Raw genomic sequence first — 23,689 nt, forward strand, 5'->3', positions numbered from 1 at the left:
GCCTTTATCTGTAAAACTACACCTGGTCACACTGAAACTTAATTACATTTCCAGACACGTATAGCGACATGAAAGGAACAAACCTCCTTTACTGTTTGCTCCATAGTTTGCCTACCATATGGCATTTCTAAATATGGAAACCACAAACCTAAAATGTATTCTATAACTAGATTAAAACAGAGGAAAGGGAACAACAATGAAAGCTTCTGAGCCAATCTCAAATAGAAGGAAGTGACAAGGGTTTGATTTGTTCTGGTAGCAAGGGTGGGTTCATATCAACTGTCATGGTTTGGCACTAGCTGCATCTTTGACCCCCTCTGGTCTCTCTAAGTGCACCTTCTCAGGTGACAGCCCTCTCACCTTCACCTTTCTCAGGAGTGGAATCCTGGCATTCTCCCACTCGCAGACCAGGTCTCGGGCTTAGCCCCCTGTGTACCAACCACAATTGCTCAGCTAGCCAGACTGGGTTTGGCACCTCCAATTCTTCCCATTGGAACTGTGACCAGTAGTGAATACAGTAACCCAAAACAGGCTTCTTAAAACCAAGTATTGTTTAATTGTAACAACAGGAACACAGCATAATGGGAGAAGAGAATTTTAAAACAACAAAATGTTTATTTTACTTAAAATCTGACTATCCTGAAATGAAGATCTAGGCAGGTAAAGCTTCCTCAAGGCATCCCAGGGCCATCTACCCCCATCAATAGAGTGCAGTATTTTTAAATCCCCCTCTGTCTTTTGATCTCCCCTCCTTCATGGAAGTGTATGTGTGTGACTGAGTTCTAGGAAAGCCAGTCTGGCAAGCCCTCCAACGAGCAGAAATAAAATATTACAGTTAATAGTCCTGGGTGTTGCTGCAGAGCTCCTAAGTGGGGTATTGTCCATCTTCTCGGGTCCATTTCCTGACCACCCAGATATTGAATTAACCCAATATATGGATGCAATAAACATCTTGACAATACTCAGACCAACATATCAAGCACATAGTTGTGAAGGAAGTGGGTGATGCCTGAATTATTTTATATTGTATGTCCTTCTGTTAGATTGTTATTGTGTGATTTCCTGAAGAACTACAAGGGATTAATCCCAACAGGAGTGGACAGCATGTAAGCTAGAAAGCAGACAATACTTGCACGTAGACCCATTTGCTGATATCTAGAAGATTAATGCAGAACATCAATTGCTTTGAAGTATACACCTGTTCCTCCCCCTGGACCCCTGCGGACCACATAAAACAGTGTAACCAGGTTCAAGAGACACAGGGCATTGACAAAGACTTTAGGAGTAGATAAAAGGGCAACCCCTGAAGAAAAGGGAGAGAGACAGAGTTTGCATGGATGCTGACTGTCCTCTCCAGACCAAAGAGGTGGGGCACCTGGGATAAACCAGCCTTACCTAAAGCATTAGGTAAGACAGATATGGGTTTAAACTGTTTATTGTGTTAAAAAATCTTTTTCTGTTATGCTTTGTTCCTGTTTAGATTAAGTAATACAGAGGCTGTTGTTTGGGTCACTGTATTTACCAGCTCCTGAAGGGAAGAATTGCAGGGACTGAACCCAGTCAGGCCTACTGAGCAGTCCTGGTTGATCCATAGGAGGCTGTAGTCCAAGAACCAGTCTGAGGCCAGGTCTATATTAGGTGGTCCCAGCTATGTTGTACACGGGTGTGAAAAATCCACCCCTCTGAGTGACACTGTTAAACTGACCCAGCGCTAGGCCAATGGAAGAATTCTTCCATCAACCTACCTACCACCTCTGAAGGAGATGGATTAACTACAGCAATGGGACAAACCCTCCCATTATTGTAATGAGTGTCTACACTGAAGCAAATGTCTATGCTGAAGTGCTACAGCAGCACTGCTGCAACGTTCCTAGTGAAGACATAGCCTATGAGTGGGAGAATCATGGGATTCCACCCCAGAGGGAAGTGAAGACACAAGGCCTGTCACTTGAGGGGGTGGACTTAGAGAGAACAGAGAGAGGGGTCAAATGTGCCCTGAACTGTGACAATAGTATTGATAGATTATTAAAGGCAACCCTGAATCCATCATATAAAATTCTGAATGTAACACACAATGCGGCTTCAGGGGTTAATAATAATAATAGTTAGCACTTTAAGCATCCCAGTTTGGAGCATTTTCCTGCTCATCCCTGTTCTAACTATATAGTGGTGTCTGGGCTGATCTCTGGGACCTGTTTTGCAACATTAAACTTTATTTCGTAGGGGGCTTGGGAAATATCCAAAATATCCAAAGTGAAGGTAGCAAAGTTCTGTGTGTTTTCCTGTTTTGTTTGTGTTTGTTTTTTCAAAGTAGAGAGAAAAAAAATTCACTGGTCAGCCAGGGACTCAGGATCAGTCCTCTCTTTCTGTGCCTGTTAGAGAGAAAATGAGAATCTTTAGCTTTTAATCTTCTAGGACTTGTGGTGATAGCACTGCTACTTCTCACAGTCCCTTTGCCATTTCTTCACCTCCTACCACTTGTACTTTTCCCCACAACCCCATTTTTTAAAATCACACAGTGGCAGCTACAGAGGATGGGGAAAAAATGACATTTCCATGAAAAATCTGTCCCTTTTCTTGCAATCCCCCCTCCTCCCATTTGGAATTTTCCAACAAACTCCAGCAGCTCACTGCAGCGGATGGGAAATTGGGTTCATAACAAAACCCATTATTGCAAGTGAGTCACAAGGGCACGCAGGGATCCAAAGGATCAGATTATATGCCCACCCTAGGCTAGGATTGCCACTTTATTGGAAGTAGCTATCCTGGCTGGGATAGCAGTAAGGATGCTCAGTACCCACTGTCAGCTCTCCAGTTTTACGGGTCAGTCTCATCCCAGATGGCTGGTGGTTTTTTCTGTACCACGGAGATGGCACCCCTGGAGGGTCCCACGGGCATTGGTGCCTATGCAGCTGTAACTCAGATCAAAGCTGGCACAGCCCTGCCTGGGCCACACTCGCCTTGCGGGGAGGGCTCTTTAGGGGAGCTCCTGGGACGCGCTATGAAGGGCAGAGCGGGCTCAGGTTCCACAGCTCACCCCCGTCCTGGCTCGCGCCTCACGAGCCATCCGCAGCCTGGCGCGCGGCCGCCCCACCGCCACGCGAAGCCTCCAGCGAGCGACCTAAGCCCGCGGGGCGGAGACAGGCAGCGAGCGAGCCGCGCCGGCGCGGGGCGGGAAGCGGTGCCCGCCCAGCGCTTGGCGGAGGGGAGCCGCGGCCATGGCGGCCCATGCCGCGCTGCAGCGGAGCGTTGTGGCCCCGGCGGGCAGTCACCGCGCCTCGGTGATCCTGCTGCACGGCTCAGGTGCAGGCCTCCAGGCTTTCTGTCCCCAGGCACTTGCAGGGGGGCGCTAGGCTGGGGCCAGTCCGGGGACCCTGCCCCACTCTGCAGGGGTGGAGGCCGCTGGGCTGGGGCGAGCCACGGGGGCCCTGCCCCACTCTGCAGGGAGGTGGCTGAGCTCGGGCCTTAGGGGTGTGTTGTCCAGTAGTGGTTAGTGCACAGGTATGGACCATCCTGAATTTAGGCAGGAGGATCAGGGCTTTACAAGGCTGCCCAGAGGATTCAGGGGGCCAGGGGCAAAGCAATTTCGGGGGCCCCTTCCATAAAGAAAGTTGCAATACTATAGAATACTATAGTCTGTGGGGGCCCCTGCGGGGCCTGGGGCAAATTGCCCCACTTGCCCCCCCCCGGGCGGCCTGAGGCTTTACCGATGTGAGTGGCACCCCTACCTTTAATGAGATGACTCCTGTGAGTAAGGGCTCAAAATCACACCCTTGACCTCACTATGCCTCATTATTCTCCACCTGTAAAATGGCAATAGGGGCAGTAGAGGGACTCTGTCAGTTTGAAATCTAGACAATTTTTAAAACTGAGTTAAAATGAGTTTGAGGTTCTGTATCTGCTCCCAAATTCCCCATGCTAGTTTTTGTGGTTTTACACCCACAATTTCCTCCCCTTTCAAAAATGTTTTTTTCTCTCCCCTGCTGCAGTCTGCACACAAATAGCAGGGAAACGAAGGGTACAAATCCTGCAAATACTTAGGCCATGTCTAGACTAGGATAAAAGATGTGGTAGCTAACATCCTAACTGATGCATCTTAAAAGTCTAGTGTAGACAAGGTGGGATGTATTTATATATATATATATATATATATATAAAGCTGAGGCTTCTCGTCAGCTTTAACTTGACCAGTTCAACATGTGTTAAAGGCATGTGTTAGCAAATATAATATTTATCCTAGTCTAGACAAGGCCTTAGGTATATGGATAACTGAATTCATGCAGGGGATTACCTTCATAAGTAAAAAATTACTTATGTGCACAAAAAATTTACAGGATCGGAGTGACATTTTCAAAAGTGCCTAATGGTGCTCCTGTATCATGTACAGGTCTGTCACATCTTACGTGCATTTAACATGCACAATTTCAGCTTTACACAGTCAGCAAAAACAAAAAAGAGAAAAATAACAATTTTAATACTGTACCTGTAGTGCGGGCAATTCTGCCCGCCGTTACACTCAATGTAATTTTGACTATATGCGATTTTCGCTTTACGCTCTGATTGCGGAACGTAACCCCAGTGTAAGATGCGACAGATCTGTAAATGCTTTTGAAATCCCCAACCCAGTTCTTACCTGACCACACAAGTGAAACGTTTAAACTAACTATATGAAAAAATGCTTTTTAATTGCAGAGTGAACAAACTGAAAAAATATTTCCTCCATTATAAGTTATAGTCATTTTAGGTGTTGCTTGTAACAACATTAGGTTAAAAAAAATAACATCAGGTGGAAGTGTAATCTTGAAATTGACTGTCTCTCTTTAATTAATTAAGTGTATGCATGTTTGCTGGATTGAGGCTTTAGGAATTCGTTCTGTTGTGGTGTCTACAGGCATCTGTCAGTGCTTGAATTAGATCTCTTAAAGTTGTTTTACTGATATATATGTATAAGCATGATGTTTATATTTGATTTGACAAAGTATTCATATGTGTATTTATTTTTATAATCCAATTTGAATTTAGTTTATTAAACCAGGATTGTCAAAACTGTTTTGATTTCACAAAGCATACAAATGAAGGGGAGTTAATACAATATGCTCAGCTTCTCCTGTTAACTCTAATACTTTAATGCTGAAGGAAATAATTTCCTCTTATTTTGTAGAAGTGGGGGAAGATTATGGTTAGAAGTTGATTCCACAAGTGGTTTAAGCACTGTACAATTTTTCATTTTTGTTATAACTCTACTCATAATATTTACAATGGAGCTGTAAGGAAAAGTAAGAGTGCTCTTTTATCTGGTTTTATTTAACAGTTCTGCAGGGTGGGTTCCAAAGCAGGGGTAGCCAGTTGTCTTAATATGGGCTGGTATGTTACATTGATGCCCTCCAGACAGAGCAACAGCTGAGTGGCAATCCCATGCCACCAATTAATTGCAATAAGAAGACGAGTTGACCCCAGATTGAATGGGAAGGTAGCGGAGAACTCCCCATGCAGTAAATCCAGTGTTAGCATCAAGCAATATAGTAGTTGAGCAAGAAAAGCAGTGGTCTGGAGTCAGGCCTTAAATCTGTAGTCATTTTGTAGACAGCTACTCAGCTCTGTGTATGTGTCTGAGAGAGAGATGGAGGGTTGGAGAAGTTTGGCCACTCATGGTTGAAAGGGAAACTAAAACTTGTATTTTTATTTTAAAAGGAAAAGGTAGCAGTCGGTACCACAACTAGCTGATTTTAGCCGCAGGCTTTGAAATAGGTCCCTGAAACTGAATTGGTTGTGCATTATTCATTCTTCTTAGTACCGTTCAGAAGACAAGTTAGTGTTAAAACAGTATGTAAAAATGTCTGAAGTCCAGCACTTTTTGATGTGTGCTTCTTACATAACAGAAGTTAGTCGCATCCAAATGGGAGCCCTGGTAATTATGACATTGTTAGGGCGATGATGGAAATTGGTATGTGAGGGTCAAAGTCTCTTAACTAATGAGCCTTCTGCAAGCTCTTCAAACAGACTAAGGGGTAGTCAGCACTAGAAGCGCTACAGCCGCTGGTCTACACTAGAAGATGCTCTATGCCAAGCTCTCCCGTCAGCATAATAAAACCATGTTCGTGAGAGGCAGTAGCAATGTTGGCGGGAACTTCTCCCGCTAACATAGCGCTGTCCACACTGGAGCTTAGTTCGGTGTAACTTAAGCCGCTCGGGGAAGAGGAGTTTAATCACACCCCTGACCAAAATAAGTTATACTGACATAAGTGGTAGTGTGTACAAGCCCTGGCTCCCCGCTTTATGCATGCTCCTGCTGACACTCAAAACTCATGAAATGTCAGTAAAGAAAGGGGAGATGTGATGATATCTCCTGGATCACAAAGAAAACATATGAAGATCTATGGCCCCAATCCTGCAAATGCTTATAAGCATGCACGCTTAATTTTGATTTGCAGAATCAAGGCTTATGTTCTCTAATGAAGCAAAGATATTTGTAGGGAAAGGAATTTTATTTTCAAGCTTTGAAAAGTATTTTGTTAATAGTGTATCTTAGAAAACCCATATGTTCCAAATTTGACAGTTGAAAACTAGATTTGCTTCAATTCCAGCCTAACCTAGTCACATGATTAAAGTTACTCATGAGCATGTTTGCAGGAATAAATCCACAATGGGTTCCTAGTTATGTCTTTAATTTGTATATAGATTTTTTTTTTAAAATGGCAAAGTCAAAATAAACACTGTACAGTTTTTGGGCCCAATCCTGGAAAGACTTACTATTGAGGCTAGCACTACTGTGAGTTATTTGTGATTTGACATAAATAGGGCTATTCATAGTACATTTTGTGCTTGGCAGTAAGCAGTGGTAAGACAGGGTCCTTTTGCCTTCCATTCATTAACTGAAGCATAATCCCAGTAGTATTTATTTACATTTTATTTTATTTTGTAAATAATGTCTCGGGGGCTTTCTTTGTTGAAACCTAAAGCAATAAAAAGCCTTTTCCACGGAAGGGCTTGTCTTCACTGCAACAGTTACATTGAGTGAATACACTGGAGTTATCTCACTCAGGTTAGCCTGGCTCCATTGAGAATGACTAGGGTGACCAGATGTCCCGATTTTATAGGGACAGTCCCGATTTTGGGGTTTTTTTTCCCTGTATATAGGCTCCTATTAACTCCCCACCCCCTGTCCTGATTTTTCACACTTGCTGTCTGGTCACTCTAAGAATGACTATCCTGTGAAACAATACTTCAAGTACACAGTGATTTGGATTAGTAGCACAGAGTGATCGGATTAGCCACTGATCAGTTTCTGTAACTCAAGATGCTGCTTCCCCATTGCTTTATTTGCTGGAGTGTCAGTACCACTAGAGCTTCAACCCACTTCCCTGACTGGTCAGCTAGCTCCAATTTAAAGAAACACAACTCAAGTTAGACATTTTTGTGTGTTTGGATGAGAGTTGGATAGGTTAGGGACAAAACTCTAGTTATACATTGAGAACACTGCAGAACATTTTAAAGGAGGAGAAAATGAATGTTTGTTTGATGTTTGTAAGGCACTTTGAAAATATTGAATCTGCAAGGATCCACATATGTGGACCTGCTTGTAGGATCACAGATTAAACTGTTGTTGGGTGTTGGCCGGAGCCACAAAATTCAGACCCTGATCTCAGCCAACTCTAAGAAAGGGACTGGTTTGGATTTAGGATTTTGATCAGCCTGTCATAATTCTAGGAGCCAGATGTTTGGATCTAGGTTCATATTTTGAACTCCTTTTTACCAAGAGTTCAGGGGAATTTGGATCTTAGATTTTAGGTGAAGTCTATTTCTAATAAAAACATCACATTTAATTATTATTTTCAGCTACATTTTGAGGACTGTTCATTTAAACCTTTGTAATTTAAAAAAAAATGAAAATAATAAAATGCATTTTTTTAAATGAAGACACCAACTGACAAGCTTTTGGGTTTGTTATTTTACTTTGTATTTTCTTGCATTCCCCTGTGGGTTTTTTATCACTTTACTGTTAGTGGATAATTATCTAGGTTATAAGAAGGACACAGGATTTTTGTGGCCAATTGGGAAATCAATGGCAGTAGTGCTGTAGCAAAATGTTTATAAAAGCAATAGTATGTAGCCCCTTTAAGAGTGTGATCAGAGAGGTGTTGAGTACGTCCTGTTTTCAAAGAGGGTTGAGGGTTCTTAGTACTTTTAGAAGTTGCTGAGAAGCTTGCAGGATCGAGTTTGTAAATGAAGTGAATTTCAGGTATAAATATTTTTGGCATTGCATGGTGCTACCTATAAATACGTGGAATATCATTTCCTGTGTGTTTGTATTATGCAGGTGACACTGGCCCAGGAGTAAGAGCGTGGATCAAACAAGTTCTGAATCAGGATTTGGTTTTCCAGCATATAAAAGTAATTTATCCAACAGCTCCTGCCAGGTATTGTGCAATGCCTTTTACTACTAAGACTAAATTCCTCTAATCTTCTGACAAAATCATTGTTGTGAAAATATTCTTATACCTTTGGGTACAGGTAATGCTATGTTTTTGCAAATCTTTCTGTGCTTTTTTTTGGTGATACTTGGAGCTCAATAATGCTTTGCAACCAGAGGACCCTGTTTTTAAATGCATGAGATTTTATGTAGGACACGCTCTTCTAATTCACATTAAAGCCCTGTCTGCATTACAACTGAATTAGTCACAAGAATAATATAGATAGGGATTTTTCTCTGATAGGCTGTAACCATGTTTTATTAAATCATACTCCAGGCTACCTCCATACCTATAATTGTTCCCATAAATCTATTACCAAAATTAACCAAACACTTCGCTCTACATAATATCATACTTTGGTTCTGACGAACAATAGTCCTGTGTGACTGGTAGGAGAATTTGCCTTGTCGTAAATATATAGTTAGGAGCAATGACAGGATCATCTTCAGCTATTGGTGACAGCAATGGAAATTAAAACATTTGAATCACAAGGTTGCTTTGGTTTTTAATTTAGAATAATTGGGCACAGAATCAATAAAAATTGAGTCCAGCTTCCTCATCACAGGTGACTGCATTTGCAGACCCATTATTATTTGTTTAGTCATAGTAAAGTGCCACAATGTGCTTAGTGGTGTGTATATATAAAGGAAATAGAGGGAGCTAATGATATTTGCCCTGAGGAGCTTACAAGCCAGGACCAGCATTTTCAGACTTGACTGCCTAAAGCTAGGTACTTAAATCCATATTTAACTATCCAAATAAATGGCTTGATTTTCAGAGATAAGCCAAACGCCTCTGAAAAATCACGCCACTTATTTGAGTATCTGATGACCTGATTCAGGAAAGCACTTCCATTGAAGTCAGTGAGACTGAAGCATATGTGTAAGTGGTTTTTTTTTTTTTTTTTGAGTCAGGGCCTAAATATGGATTGAGGTATGAATTTTAGGTACCAATGTTTGAAAGCTTTTGTCCTAAGTATGTATGTGGGGTGGGGTTTGTGACATCTCATGTAGGCTTTCAAGGACCAGAAGTTTGAGAGAGTTTTCATTGAATTGGTTCAGGTGGTACAAAAACAAGTAATAATAATAATTTGTATTATGGTAGCACCTCCTAAGAACGCTAATCATGGGCTAGTATCCCATTGTGCTAGGTTCTGTACAGACACAGGGCAAAAAGACAGTCAAGATTTTGTTTGGCTCATCACATATCTATATAGAAACAGTCCTTGACCCAAGGAGTTTACAGTCTAGTTGTTATGCATGCAACATAACTGACTCATTGTACATGGATGAGAGCAACTCAGGGTTGTGGAGAAAACTTGCACAGGCCATTGCTGAAAATCTTTGTGGAAGAAGTGTATTTTGTGGAGGGATTTAAGGGAGGTAGTTCAATAGGTCAGCTCCACTATGGGCATGATTTTATTCAAACAACATACTGCTCCCTTGACAGCTAGGCTAAGTGTGCAGCTGGTGTTATCCGTGGGGCCCAAAAGGCTCCATCCTCTGCATGAATATTGGCAGTAGATGCAGGTTTGCTAGAATTAACTTCTGTAATGTTCCTCCTTCAGCCTTCCTGTGTGTGTCCTATGTGGGCAAAATGCCTCAGGCCACATCTATTTGGCCACTAAAGTTCCACTTTCCCATTCCAGCATGTCCAAAGCCACAATCTTGACCTATTATTTTATTTTTGTAGATAACTACAGCTATAGGCAACATTATACATGATTAAATCAGTACATGTTATGATTTACCAAGGAGCTATTTTTTACTTGCATATAGATTAGTAAGGTATCAATAAAGATGACATGTAAAGAAAGATTCTAGATTGTCATGTAAAAGGTATGAATAAATAGTTGCCCTGTTTCAGTCAAGTTTACTCTCATTATTCTTTTCCAAAGCAAACTGAGGTCAAGCATGATTTGAATCAACTTTGCAGCTTTTAGCATGATTTTTCCATCTTGTTCTCCTTGTGTGAAAGGGATATATCCAAAGAAAAATACCTGTAGTGCGTTTGTCTTTGATTGGTAACTGAGAAGTACATTATAGAATATTGCTTTACAGCCCCCTTGTTCCTGTTAAGCACCATTAACTAACACAGTGAAATAAAACAGATGCACTTAAGTACAGTAATGCTTGCCACTGTTTGGAGCTATATACAAACAAAGGAAGTTTGTAAAAGTATGCTTTACTGGTTGCAATGTAAATAACAAAAACCTATATTGGCCAAGCAAAAGTTATTTTGGTGTTTAAATCTAATGCATCTTATATACTTTGTAAAGTCTGTAATGGCTTTTCTTCCCTCTTTCCATAGAAAAGAAAAATCAAGGCCAAAAATATCAAATTGGAGTGACAAATGTTAGGCTCCTCCATCCATATTTAGGAACCTAAATATATGGCCTGATTTTTTTTTCCCGTGGTACTGAGCATCAGTTAAGGTTTTCAGTACCTCTGAAAATCAGGCCTTACATTACCCAATAGTATGTGTCCAAGTATATTAAGGCCCTGATGCTGTGGTTGATAACCTATGAGGGGATGGTTGTGTCTAAGTGGAGCTCTGTTGAAATCCATGTAGTTCTGTGCAGGTTAGCAATCCACAATTGTGCATCAGAGCATAACGCTTATCGGCAGTTTTGACCCTAACGATTAAAAGCAAAAAGAAGCTTCGGAAGTTATGCATGCCTATAAATGTTGCCTGAATTTTTTTAAGGGACCTGACAAGGAGTAGAACTTGTGTAATTTTATCATGCTGTCATGGAAATTTTTTTTAATTTGTTTTATTCCAGCACTGAAATAATTGTTTTTTCCCCTCCTATTTTCTACAGGAGATACTGGAGCTTAACTTATCCCTATCACCCTTAACTCTAACTATCATAGACCGAGCTCCTTTGGAGCAACCAAAGAACATACTCCAGAATAAAATCTTAAAAACATATTCATCCTGCATGATTAGCTTTTAAAATATAAAATGATTTAGTGTCGATTGAGGAATGATACAAGGCAAACTCTACTCCTGAGGGAATTCTGCACCAAAAAAATAAAAATTATGCGCAAAACATTTTAAAATTCTGCAAAAATCTGTGTATTTTATTTGTTAAAATAACACAATATAATCACACCATTTTTAATTGTTTGTTGACAAGTATTTTGAAATAAATTACCAAAATAATTGAAGATGGTGTGATTACATTGTTATTGTGTTACTGTGTTATTTTGCAGAACTTTGCAGAATTTTAAAATTTTTAATTTTTTGGCACAGAATTCCCTCAAGAATACCAGGGTTCTGTGTGGCACAGTCTGGTTGCGGGCAGCTTGTGGGGGGGTCTGGGTACGGGGAGGAATCTGGATGCACAGGGGCTCGGTGCGGAGTACTAGGTGCAGGGGGAATGGGACTCTGCAGGAGAGTCCAAGTGAAGGTGGTTAGGGCTCGGGGGGAGGGAAGGCTGGGCGAGTGGGACTTGGTGGAGGGGTCAGGTGCAGCTGGTTGGGGTTCAGTGGGGTGGGGGTCTGGGTATGGGGGGCCCCTGATGCGGGGGATGAGGCTCAGCAAAGTGGGGGCTTGGTGGGGGGGGTTCTGGGTGCGGGGGGCTCCTGATGCGGGGGGGGGGGGGGCTCTGGGTGCATGGATGTGGGGGGGGGATCATTGTACAGGGGGCTGCTTCCCCTCTCCGCCCAACCCCTGTGTATCCCGGCCCCCCCCCCCCGCCCGGCCCCCCCTGGGCCCCCCCCCCCCCACCCCCACACACTGTGCAGAGCTCCTGCAGCCAGGGGAAGTTTCTGGGTGTTGATCTAACCCAGCACCTGCAGCTCTGTGCAAGGAAGGGAAGGGGGAGGGGGAGGCATCCCCAGACCTCCCTGCCCCCAGTGATTTACCTCTCTCACAGCTGCCCAAACAGACATGTCTGAGCTGCCAGGGAGGGGTGAGTGAGCACTGATGCAGCTTCTCTTTGCTTCCCCACAGAAACCATTTTCTGCGGAAAGTAAAGAGAATCTGCAGGGGGGGAGGCAATTTTCTGCTGCGCAGCAGTGGCGTAGAATTCCCCCAAGAGTAAAACTCTTCAGGGAAAAGCCTTATATAATAGGGATGAAAGCAATAAGATGCTAAATAAATTATATCAGTTTTTATAATTGTTTTTAGCCAGTCTGTAGAAGTGGTATAATTCTGTTATTCTATAGAAGGTTTAAAAATCCCGGAGAAAGATTATCATTTTTTTTTTATTACACTCTTCTGTAATGGAAGCTGACTGCCTTCAAATATCTGAGTTGCCTGCTTTTAAAAAAAAAAAAAAAAAAGTCTGTATAATATGGCTGGCTCTCAGTTGCTAAAAACAAAGTATAATTTTAAAATTTGTTTTACTTTAAAATATATATACATATATGGAAATAATTCTGGTATAAGGAATTAGATTAACCACCCTGGAGACTGAAGGCCTTCTATCCCCAGAACAGGTATAACATGGACAGCAACTTCCTTGTACATCCTTACCAATGTGTCTTCTGAGGTATTTCATTTGAGGTGCTGAGGGCCTCAACTGCTTTCTGGCTTCAGGTGTCGATAGGCATGTTGATATCAGAAGATGATTAAATATAGAAGTCATTTGAATGAAGAAGTTGACTGAAGACGCCAGTTGAGGGCACTGAGCACCTTGCAGAATTTGGCCCTCATTCCTTGATGTATCTGTTGTGACTACCAACACGGCTGCCAATTAGTGCCATGTTGGATTTTTTAATTGGTCACTTGTCCTTTAAAAAGTGGGAATGTACTACCAAACAGTCATCCAACGATAGCTTCAGTCATTACTGACGTGGCGCTAGATTTTTTTGTTTGTCACCAGTCTTCGGAGCCATGCAGTGCCTCATTATAATGTTCTTTTAAGAAACAAAACAAACCGTTCCAATGACAAGTCCTTCAGCCACGTTCCTGTTTAGCTTTTGTTCTTGACATTAAATTGCACCAAATTTTATAAAGGCAGTACAATAGCTGCCAGGTCCCAGAGTAAGCTACTTAGTCCAGGGTTAGTCTAAGACTTCAGTCTGTTCTTGCATGATTCTTTTTCAAAAGATGAATATATTTTTATATATGTAGATCTAAAACTACTTTCTAACATACTAATGCTCTGATATAGATAAATGCCCTGTTTATTAATGTGAAAGAAATACATGCATTTATAAAACCCTAATGTAATACAAAATTATCCACTTCTTATTTTAATGGCTGTGAAGAAGTGTGTGTGTGTGTGTGTGTGGGGAGATTAATGGGATGGATTCTAAAAGGTACAAACCTGTAGCTGAGGCCAAATCATTTTACAAGTTTCTGTTTTTAGTTTTCCCTTTTCCTAGAAGTATTTTGTTTTATCTCTGTATAAGCTTAAAATATGGAAAAAGATGATCGTTTTATTTTAATGGATCATTCAATTAACTTATTTTTTAGCGTTCTTCCAACATTGATGTCTCTGTAGCCAGATTTAAATTGTTAAACACAGTTGAATTAGGATCCCCCCCCAATAATGTTGATGCACATGCTTTAATTAAAAACCAAGGGTTTAAATTGTAGCCCTGTAGCTGATGCAATACTTAAAGCCACGTCTGCACTCACAGTTTTAAAGGAAAAGGGTTTCCTTTTTTTTCTTCGTTATTTGGGTCAGCATGGCTGCAGCTTTAAATACTGTTTCAGCTGCTACTACTGTGACTTAAACATTCAGTTTCTATTGAATATCTAAATCAGGGGAACTGAATACCACTCAGTTTAGGCTTTTTTTTTTTTTTTTAAATAGAAAGTGATAGTTTAAATTGGCATTGCGGCAGCTAACGTAGTAAAGTTAAAACTATTGAGGCTTCACTTGTTTTAATAAATATACTTTACCTTTATAATTCTCTTGGAAAATCTAGGTCAAAGATTCTTTGCGCTGTCTCGCATTCCCTTCTGACAGTCTTTCCCATTGTAAGTCAGAAAATAAACTATAAATACACAATTTGGACTATTTTGTTGATCTTTTTGACATCCACTAGCATATCTTCCCATGGCCAACAGATCGTTCTGCATAGTTTGAGTGTTACACATTTTGCAAAATATCCTGTCCTTCCTCTGTTGGAAGTATATGGCTGCTAAAGGCTGTTCAATGCTGCGGGCTAGCCTTCCAGCCTTTCACCTTGGTTCAAATCTTCACTTTGCTTATGAGTGGAGGTGAGTTGCATTTCATACTAGTCCCCGTTTGGCCACATCACAAAACCCCCAGACAGTTTGGCACCATTCAGCTACATTGGCAGCAGTCTCTGCTCATGAGAAGCCTAGGATTGGAAAAGCAGCAGGAGTATTGTAGGTCAAGATTGAGATGGATTGGCAGAGCTGTATGGGGTAGCATGCACCGTGCCTATCCATACTATGTTTGGCTCAAGCAAATGTTATGAATCCCTCAGTTTCATGAGCCCTAACCTCATTCATAAATTTAAAACAAAGGAGCCTTGTAGAAGTGGGATTTGATGGACGCATAGATGGATTTCAGATATTGTCAAGCTGTTTCTCTTTATTCTGACCACATAGATATCAAGACCTATCTTGGAATTTACACTATACCACTATTCTGCAGCATGGAGAAAGCATATTTTTGCAAATTGAATGTCTTTTCATTTCATTTCTCATGTATCCTTTGCTGTTTATGTGCTGCAAGTACGTGAACAGTTTAACATTCAGGATAACATACCCATATGAAATACATGCCTACAGTGAATGCATCTTTGCCCAGCAGGTACCTTGAGGGAGGAAAAGCAGTGTATAATAATGGTTCTGTCTCAGGTTCCTTGTTCCTTCATCTATACTCTAGTGGCATTCTTCCTCCCATTTCTCTTCATTTCAACTTTTTCCTAGTGCAGGGGGAAACCTGTTATCTCCACCTTGGGAATGGGTAAGAATTCTGCTGTTGCAGCATTATTCATTTTGTTTCCCAGCAGTTATGCGGGTTTGAGATGTATGTTACATTCTTTATTTTAAAGCATTCATTATGTTTTTCTCATTGTAAATATTGGGTTCTTTCATTGTGATTAGCCTGTTGAGCCCCTGTGTCATCTGCCGATCCCTTCTACCTTGTTTGCCACCAGTTCTGGAAAGCTGCCATTCTGAACTTCAGAGCATGGCTTAGAAGTGCCTTCCAGTGCTCCAAATAGAGTTTCTGGTATGTCTCTGGCCATATTCATTCAGCAAACTGACAGTAGGTCTGCAGTCACCAATAGCAGGACACTTGGGAAGAAGTGGTCTCTGAGAAGGCCATTTGAACTCAAATAGTAAATACTACAGTTGTGTAGAAATTTTTAAAATTGATGTGCTTTGCAGATCAAAACAATAAAATAATACTATGGTATAAAACTCGCTGGGCAGAATAGGGCTCTGTTGCAGTGATATAAATCCCGAGTAACTCCAGTGTAGCATCCTATAGACTTAATCTGTTTTTCCACTACCTCTAAAAGATGCTACAATGGAGTTATTTGGGATTTAAACTGTTGCAGATATTTAAAAGCAGATATTGGCCCACTAATTCCCCCCAAACCACATAGCTCTTGCCATTAGGAATTTTTGGTCTCACTCCACTTACCAGTAAATATTTAAAGGTTAATTCACCACTTTGAAGAGGGTCTGTACGAGGTCTGTGCAGCACCACTTAAAGTCCCACTTACGTTTTATTTTAAGATATGAATGAGACTTAAGTGGTACATAGGTCTGTGTTTATAGAATCATAGCAATGTAGGGCTAGAAGGGTCCTTGAGAGGTCATCTGGTCCATCCCCTTGCTCTGAGGAAAGACTAAGTATACCTAGACCATCCCTGACAGGTGTTTGTCAGACCTGTTCTTAAAAACTTCCACTGACGAGGATTCCACAACCTCCGTTGGAAGCCTATCCAAGTGTTTATCCTTTATAAGCAAAAAGTTTTTCCTCATATTTAACCTAAATCTCCCTTGCTGCCAGTTAAGCTGATTACTTCTTGTCCTACTTCCAGGGGATGTGGAGAACAGTCTCTGTCCTCTTTATAACGGCCCTTTACATAGTTGAAGACTGTTCTCAGTCTTCTTTTCTCAATACTAAACATGCCCATTTTTTTAACCTGTCCTCATAGGTCAGGTTTTCTAAACCTTTTATTGTTTTTGTTGCCCTCCTCTGGACACTCTCCAGTTTCTCCTCATCTTTCCTGGAGTGTGGCACCCAGAATTGGAGACCGGCTGAGGCCTCACTAGTGCTAGGTAGTGCAGGGCAATTACATATGACACTCATGTTAATACACTCCAGAATGATATTAGCCTTTACTGCAACTGCATCTCATTGTTGATTCATTCAGTTTGTGATCCACCATAACCCCCAATCCTTTTCAGCAGGATTACCAGTTATTGCCCCTTTTGTAGTTGTGCCTTTGATTTTTTCCTGCCTAAGTATATTCTGTTCTGACTTCAAAGGGAGTGTTGCTTATGGAAAGGTGCACTTTGTTTCCATAGCGTCCCAGTGAAGCCTCAAATTATTAAAATGTCAATACTTTTACAGACTGTACTGTCAAACTTTTACTGGTAGGCTAAGAAGGATTTTCTCATGCAATTAAAGATAAACAATTTTTGTGTACTATCCTTGACTTAAAAAAAAAATCCACTAATTCATAGTATTAATTAACGTGCAGTGGATCTTCCAGTCATTAGCAGAGATTAGCTGTGAAACAGCAAGGGTTTGCAAAAATGAGAATAAAGGCTTTTTCCTCCTTTTTCAATATTGTGTGATGTCTAGTCTAAAATAAGAGTGATTTTTAAAAAATATAAAACCAGTGTCTGTGTCCCTTTGCTATCAGCCAAAAATTACACCCAGTGGAGAAAAGATCCAATAGCCAGAATTGTCAGGAGTTGTGTATAAGGTAATAGGATTCTCCCCTCCCCCAACAAAAATACCTATAGCCTTCTAAAGTCTTGCTACATAGAATCATAGAATGTCAGGGTTGGAAGGGACCTCAGGAGGTCATCTAGTCCAACCCCCTGCTCAAAGCAGGACCAATCCCCAGACAGATTTTTGCCCCAGATCCTTTAATAGCCCCCTTAAGGATTGAACTTACAACCCTGGGTTTAGCAGGCCGATGCTCAAACCACTGAGCTATCCCTCCCCCCGCCAATTGATCCATTCTACTCTCATTTACACTGGTGTAAATCCAGAGCAATTCCAGTATAGATTGGTTACATTAGTGCAATCAGAATCTGGCCCACTGAGTTCTGTGGAACAGCATGAATGAGTCTTGGCTAATGGTGAGTGGTCCTAGTTTAGAAGTGTTTGAAAATTGGATATGTATATAGGCAATCTTTTCTTTCCCCCTTTTGTTTAAGTATACTTTCAAGTCTAATTTTCTTGAACTTCTCCTGACACATATCTAATGCAGTAACTATTGGTGCAGTATGACACCGTAAGGCTGCCCTGTTAACAATAGCAATGTGTTTGTGTCCATGTTTCTAAAATATTATCCCGTTTTTGAGGGACTTATAAATTTGGCATGAAATGTACCCTGGGCTTTAGGATTTTGATACAGGAATAATGTGTAGTTTTGTTTGACCAAGTTTATTAAACAGAAAACCTGATCCTGCAAGCCCTTATATGCATTAAGTGCCTTTATTCCTGAGTATAAGGGTTTGCACAATTCATCCTAAAGAGTTTTAAAAGTTAAACTAGGGAAAAAAGGGCAATAACGAGTTTTTTTCTTTTCTCATAAAGTTATTCATCTTAAGGTTCAAGTAGATTGTTTATTTTTACTTATTTAAATTCAGATAAAACTACAGTATGTGCCAAATTCTCTGCTGCTGGAAATTATTGCAGTGGGTCAAATTGCACCAGCAAAAAATTTGGTACTGGGGTGAAATCTGGCTTCGTTGAAATCAATGGGAAAACATCCATTGACTTCAACGCTACCTGGATTTCACCCTAGAGCGTTAAACACTTTCATCTGGCACCCTGCTCTGTTGCCTGACATGCGTGATCTTTCTTGAATATAAATGTAAACCAACAAAAATCCAGCATTAGAATGTCTTGTACAGAGCCCCAATCAGAATAAAGAAGGCGGCAGGATAATGAGCATATTACTAACTTTAAGTTTACCTTTCTCTTTCTTTGTACAGGGTTCTTAGCTCCACAACAAATTCCCAGCTCCCATGCCATGTGGCACATCAGCAAGCTCTCAGTGTAACATTTTAAAAACTTCTGAAAAAGGTATAGCTAGTACTTGCCCTTTCCAGGCCAGCTCCAAGTTTTCTAGCTGGGTTTGTAGCATGTGTGATTTCATCAGCAGAGTGCTTGTCACACAGAGAGTGGAGCCGGCAATCCATGATTGGACTACACTTCTGTACCAGCAGAAAGGAAAGTAGGAACATTTAAAATGAGTGATATGCCGTCTTACCCTGCTTACCTGAGGCATCCACCTTCTTGCTATAACTAGGCTTTTGCTGATTGATGTTTTCACATCATCTTAAGTTTTATGTTGTACAAGTACAATTATTTATTAACTAATCAATACAGTACCAATAGTACTGAGTTCTTTTTATGTTAAAAATATTTTCCAAATGACATTTTGCAGGACCAATTTAAAGGTGATACCTAAAATGGCATAAATTAGAGTCTAAATTGGTGTAATCTATTCTCCAGAGAACTGGAAAAGATGTAAATTACCTCCCTGCTTTCACTTATGTTTTCTACATTGGTGTTTAAGTTAGATTTACACATTACTAAAGTATTTCTAAATTACTTAAAGGATGTCTAATTTACACTTCTTCATGCATTACCTTCGAATTTGGCCTTTAATCTGCATAACAACTACCTTTGTATTTAAATAAAAATGTAAATAATTAAAATGAGTCGCTGTGGTACAGTCAGTCAGTCACAGGTTTTCGTAATGCATTTCTTTTTTATACATATGTTCAGATTCCTGGATCCCTGTGTACTATTTTGAATTCTTATCTTGAAATTATGGATTAGCATAGATTCAGTCCCTAATATATTCCCCTGAACAAGCAATTATAATAAAAAATGCACACTTAAAACAATTCCTTAATAATCCATTCAGACAAAACAATGCAGGCGAGATGTGAAGACATTTGGAAGCATTTTAAAGATTCCATTTATGGGGTGCCTGGTGTTCCTTAGCACTGTTTATCTCTCTCCCATTTTTTAGTGTTTAGAGTTAGTTCAGCTTGTATAATGTTGCATTTCTAATGCTTGTTTGGGGGGAGGAGGAGGGAGAGAGGTAGGCTATGTTCTTTAAACAAGCCAGAGTTTTGAGGTTGACTTGAACAGGAGGAAACTTTTTTTCTTTTAAAGGGTTGAGTCTTTCATGTGCTCCAAAGTACTTCATATAACTTCTGTTTTAAAAAAATCAGTACAGAAAGTAAATCCACATTTTGCTAGTGGACCATAAATTTGTATTCAGAGAGTTTCAAAAACAGATTATAGGGACATGGGGCCTATACTTTTAAAGCCATTTTTTAAAAAGAAACATGAACCACAAAAATCTGTTGGGAGTAATGGTAAGGGTTTGATTTAAACTCTCAAAGGCAAGAAAATCTAAAGTTAAGACAGACAATATGGTCTGACGCTGTCCTTAACTGATCACACAGTTGCAGGCATAGAGCTGCTTTGCTTCAGAGCCTTGTTGCAATGATGTCAAGTGAGGATCAGCGTTGAACTGAATTTTCAGTGCACTCTAAATTTCCTTACTTTCTTTGTACGTTTCAGGGCAACCTCCTCATGTTACTGTAACATAGGGGTCTTTTTTTCAGACAATTAAACCACAAAGAAAAAATTTTATACTCTATTCTTGGAGCTGTGCAGGTAGTTCTGTGCCAAACATATTTGTTTACGGTGGTAATGTCTGAGTTGTATTATACTAGTTAATAAAGGGATTTATTTAAGGAACAAGGTGAATGACTAAAACAGATGTGCCAGTAGGATGTACTGTTAAAGCTGAAAAGTAAGATTCTTTTATGCGAGTTATTTTTATATTGTATTTCTTAGAAATTGAATTTAGTTGTGAGGACATCTTTGTGACAACTGAAAGTATTCTGGCAATCCGTTTGAGGGTCTGCTCCTGTGCTCTTTAAATGGATCAATCTTCCATCTCCTTCACTGGCGATTTATAAAGATTGCATGTTAAAGCCCTTAATCCCAGGTTTGATCAACTGTACAGTCATATTACATTATGGATTTTACCATGATTCTAAATCTTTACTTTTAAATCCATCTTCAGTTGTAGCAAACATATATAATATATTTAAAATATTCCATAGTTTCTTTGTAGTCCCCCTATATAGTCAGTCTGCCTATATCCATCTGTTGTCCCTAGTCCTATACTTAGATTGTGAGCTCTCTTTGTTCTTTGTATGCACAGCACCTAGCTCAGCGGGGTGCTGGATTGTGACCCCGAGGCACTATGATAAGAGAATTAATAATAATGTTGTATATGTTTTTGCCATTCTGGTTTAATGACACAAAAATCTGCCCATGTCTTCAGCCTATGGTTTTTTCATGTCAGTTACTTACACAACAACACAATCATTGTGAAAAGAGAGTTAAAAGTGGAGTGGCTTGCAAATATGTGACTAGTTTCTCAGTTATTCACATTTCTGTTAATGGCATCATCAAAATGAGGGATTTTTGAGGCTGAATGGGGAAATAATGAATGCCTTGCATCTATAGCACCTTTCATTTCAGGATCTCAATGCACATTTCTTCAAAGATCAGTTAATTTAGCGTGCCAACACCCCTGTCATATAGGTAAGTGGCATTATCTCAACTCCACAGATTGGGTGATAAAGGCATAGAAAGGTTCAGTGAGTTGCCCATGGTCACCCAGATAGTCTGTGGCAGAAACTAGAATGGAATCCAGTTCTCCTGATTCATAACCACCATTCTTTAGCTACAAGGTTGTAATTCCTGATTGTGAGTTTAGTGAGGCAGAGTGGCCTTCCTCCAGACTTGAGAACGAGGAACCATTACACTCCGCCTGGTGGGAGGAGCCAAATCCTCCTCACCCTTCAACAGAAGTACCAGGGTGGGGCAGGAAGGATAAAGTTGAGTGGGACCCATGGAAGGAGGCAGATATCTCCAGCCCGCTGCGGCACTCTGGAATTGAAACTGCGCTGTGCAGCACCCTGCCCCTGGAGGAGACCTATCCTGGGCATGAGTTGTCAGGACTGCCATCAGCCCTGTACCTTGAGGAGATGAAGCACCCTTGGATTATGGAGCCCTGCACCTGGAATGGGGTAGGAAGGAGCCAGGGAAACGAGACTTTGCTCCACTTTTGTCACTGTTAGGGCCCTTGGCTGGGACCTGGTGGAGTAGGGTTGGCCCAGATCCCCTTATCCTTCTGCTGCCAACCCCACCTTTGGTCTTGTGGTCTAGTCACCCCTAAGCCACTTTGTTTGTGGCTTGCCCCAGAAAAGAGACTGGGGGCCTAGACTCTGTGTTTGTTGGCTGCCTTAGCCAGGAATCATAGAATCATAGAAGATTAGGATTGGAAGAGACCTCAGGAGGTCATCTAGTCCAACCCCCTGCTCAAAGCAGGACCAACCTCAACTAAATCATCCCAGCCAGGGCTTTGTCAAACTGGGCCTTTAAAACCTCTAAGGATGGAGATTCCACCACCTCCCTAGGTAACCCATTCCAGTGCTTCACCACCCTCCTAGTGAAATAGTGTTTCCTAATAGCCAACCTAGACCTCCTCCACTGCAACTTGAGACCATTGCTCCTTGTTCTGTCATCTGCCACCACCGAGAACAGCCTAGCTCCATCCTCTTTGGAATTCCCCTTCACGTAGTTGAAGGCTGCTATCAAATCCCCCCTCACTCTTCTCTTCTGCAGACTAAATAAGCCCAGTTCTCTCAGCCTCTCCTCATAAGCCATGTGCCCCAGCCCTCTAATAATTTCCATTGCCCGCTGCTGGACTCTCTCCAATTTGTCCACATCCTTTCTGTAGTGGGGGGCCCCTAAAAACTGGATGCAATACTCCAGATGTGGCCTCACCAGTGCTGAATAGATGGGAATAATCACTTCCTTTGATCTGCTGGCAATGCTCCTACTAATGCAGCCCAATATGCTGTTAGCACTTCTTGGCAACAAGTGCACACTGTTGACTCCTATCCAGCTTCTTGTCTACTGTAATCCCCAGGTTCTTTTCTGCAGAACTGCCGCTTATCCAGTCGGTCCCCAGTCTGTAGCAGTGCTTGGGATTCTTCCTAAGCGCAGGACTCTGCACTTGTCCTTGTTGAACCTCATCAGATTTCTTTTGGCACAGTCCTCTAATTTGTCTAGGTCCCTCTGGACCCTATCCCTACCCTCCAGCATATCTACCTTCCCCCCAGTTTAGTGTCATCCGCAAACTTGCAGAGGGTGCAATCCATCCCATCATCCAAATCGTTAATGAAGATGGTATACAAAACCGGCCCCAGGACTGACCCCTGGGGCACTCCGCTTAGGCAAAAGCCTGCCCCACCCCACCCAGAAGGCCAGAGCTTCCCTTATAGACTGTTCATTGCTGTCTGCTCCAGCTAGGAGGCTGTGGACTAGAGATTGCTTGTACTCCGCCCTGCCTAGAAGCTGTATACCACTAAATTTGTTGTGGATATTTCAGCAATATCCACGCATACTTTTTCCATGTAAATGCCGGGGCAATCCTGCTACTGTAGGACAAAGCTCTTTTTTTAAACTTTTAAATGTTTTTTTTTTTTCTAACAACTTATTGTAATTACTTGTATGTATTAATCCATTGGTTCTAGGAGTTGAAGTCTCTTGGCATTTGCTCCACTGTCAATAGCAGTGCTTACCATGAGCACTGATGCCAAGGTTTTTGAGAAAGGGCCTATATCCAGTATTTGGATAATATCTATCCCTAATTGTTTTATACTGCTACTCCTCATAGTATCTGAGTGCCTTCCATGTAAAATCAATAGCAATGGTGAAGTCCCTAGTGGAAGAAGCAAAGAACAAAATTTCTTAAACAGATTTCAGTGGAGCTTCTTCTGTGTATTGAATACTGTCTTCTGACCTTCCTTTAGTTTAATAAACAATCGCTATTTATCCTTTGGAATCCAAACTAAGGCCTGATAAGTGATGTGTTTAATAGCACTTCCCTTTTCCCCTTCAGCCTCCTGAACGCCGCGAAACAGCTGATTGCAGCCGGTGAGAGGCATGGGGGGGGGGGGGGGGAGAGGCGGATCGGTGGGGC

At 41.2% G+C, this 23,689-nt stretch overlaps 1 protein-coding gene across 1 annotated transcript in view; it reads left to right on the forward strand.

The window, feature by feature from the left end:
* The first annotated feature begins 3,148 nt into the window (after window positions 1-3,148).
* The window catches only part of LYPLAL1 (lysophospholipase like 1), a 43,762-nt gene continuing 23,221 nt past the window's right edge, over window positions 3,149-23,689 (forward strand). The window contains exons 1-2 of the mRNA XM_034764606.1: window positions 3,149-3,303; window positions 8,318-8,417. Coding sequence (XP_034620497.1) covers window positions 3,219-3,303; window positions 8,318-8,417 — 185 coding nt within the window. The 5' untranslated portion in view covers window positions 3,149-3,218. The remainder of the gene's footprint in view (window positions 3,304-8,317; window positions 8,418-23,689) is intronic.

Source organism: Trachemys scripta, chromosome 3 (genome assembly GCF_013100865.1).
Source record: "Trachemys scripta elegans isolate TJP31775 chromosome 3, CAS_Tse_1.0, whole genome shotgun sequence".
NCBI lineage: Eukaryota > Metazoa > Chordata > Testudines > Emydidae > Trachemys > Trachemys scripta.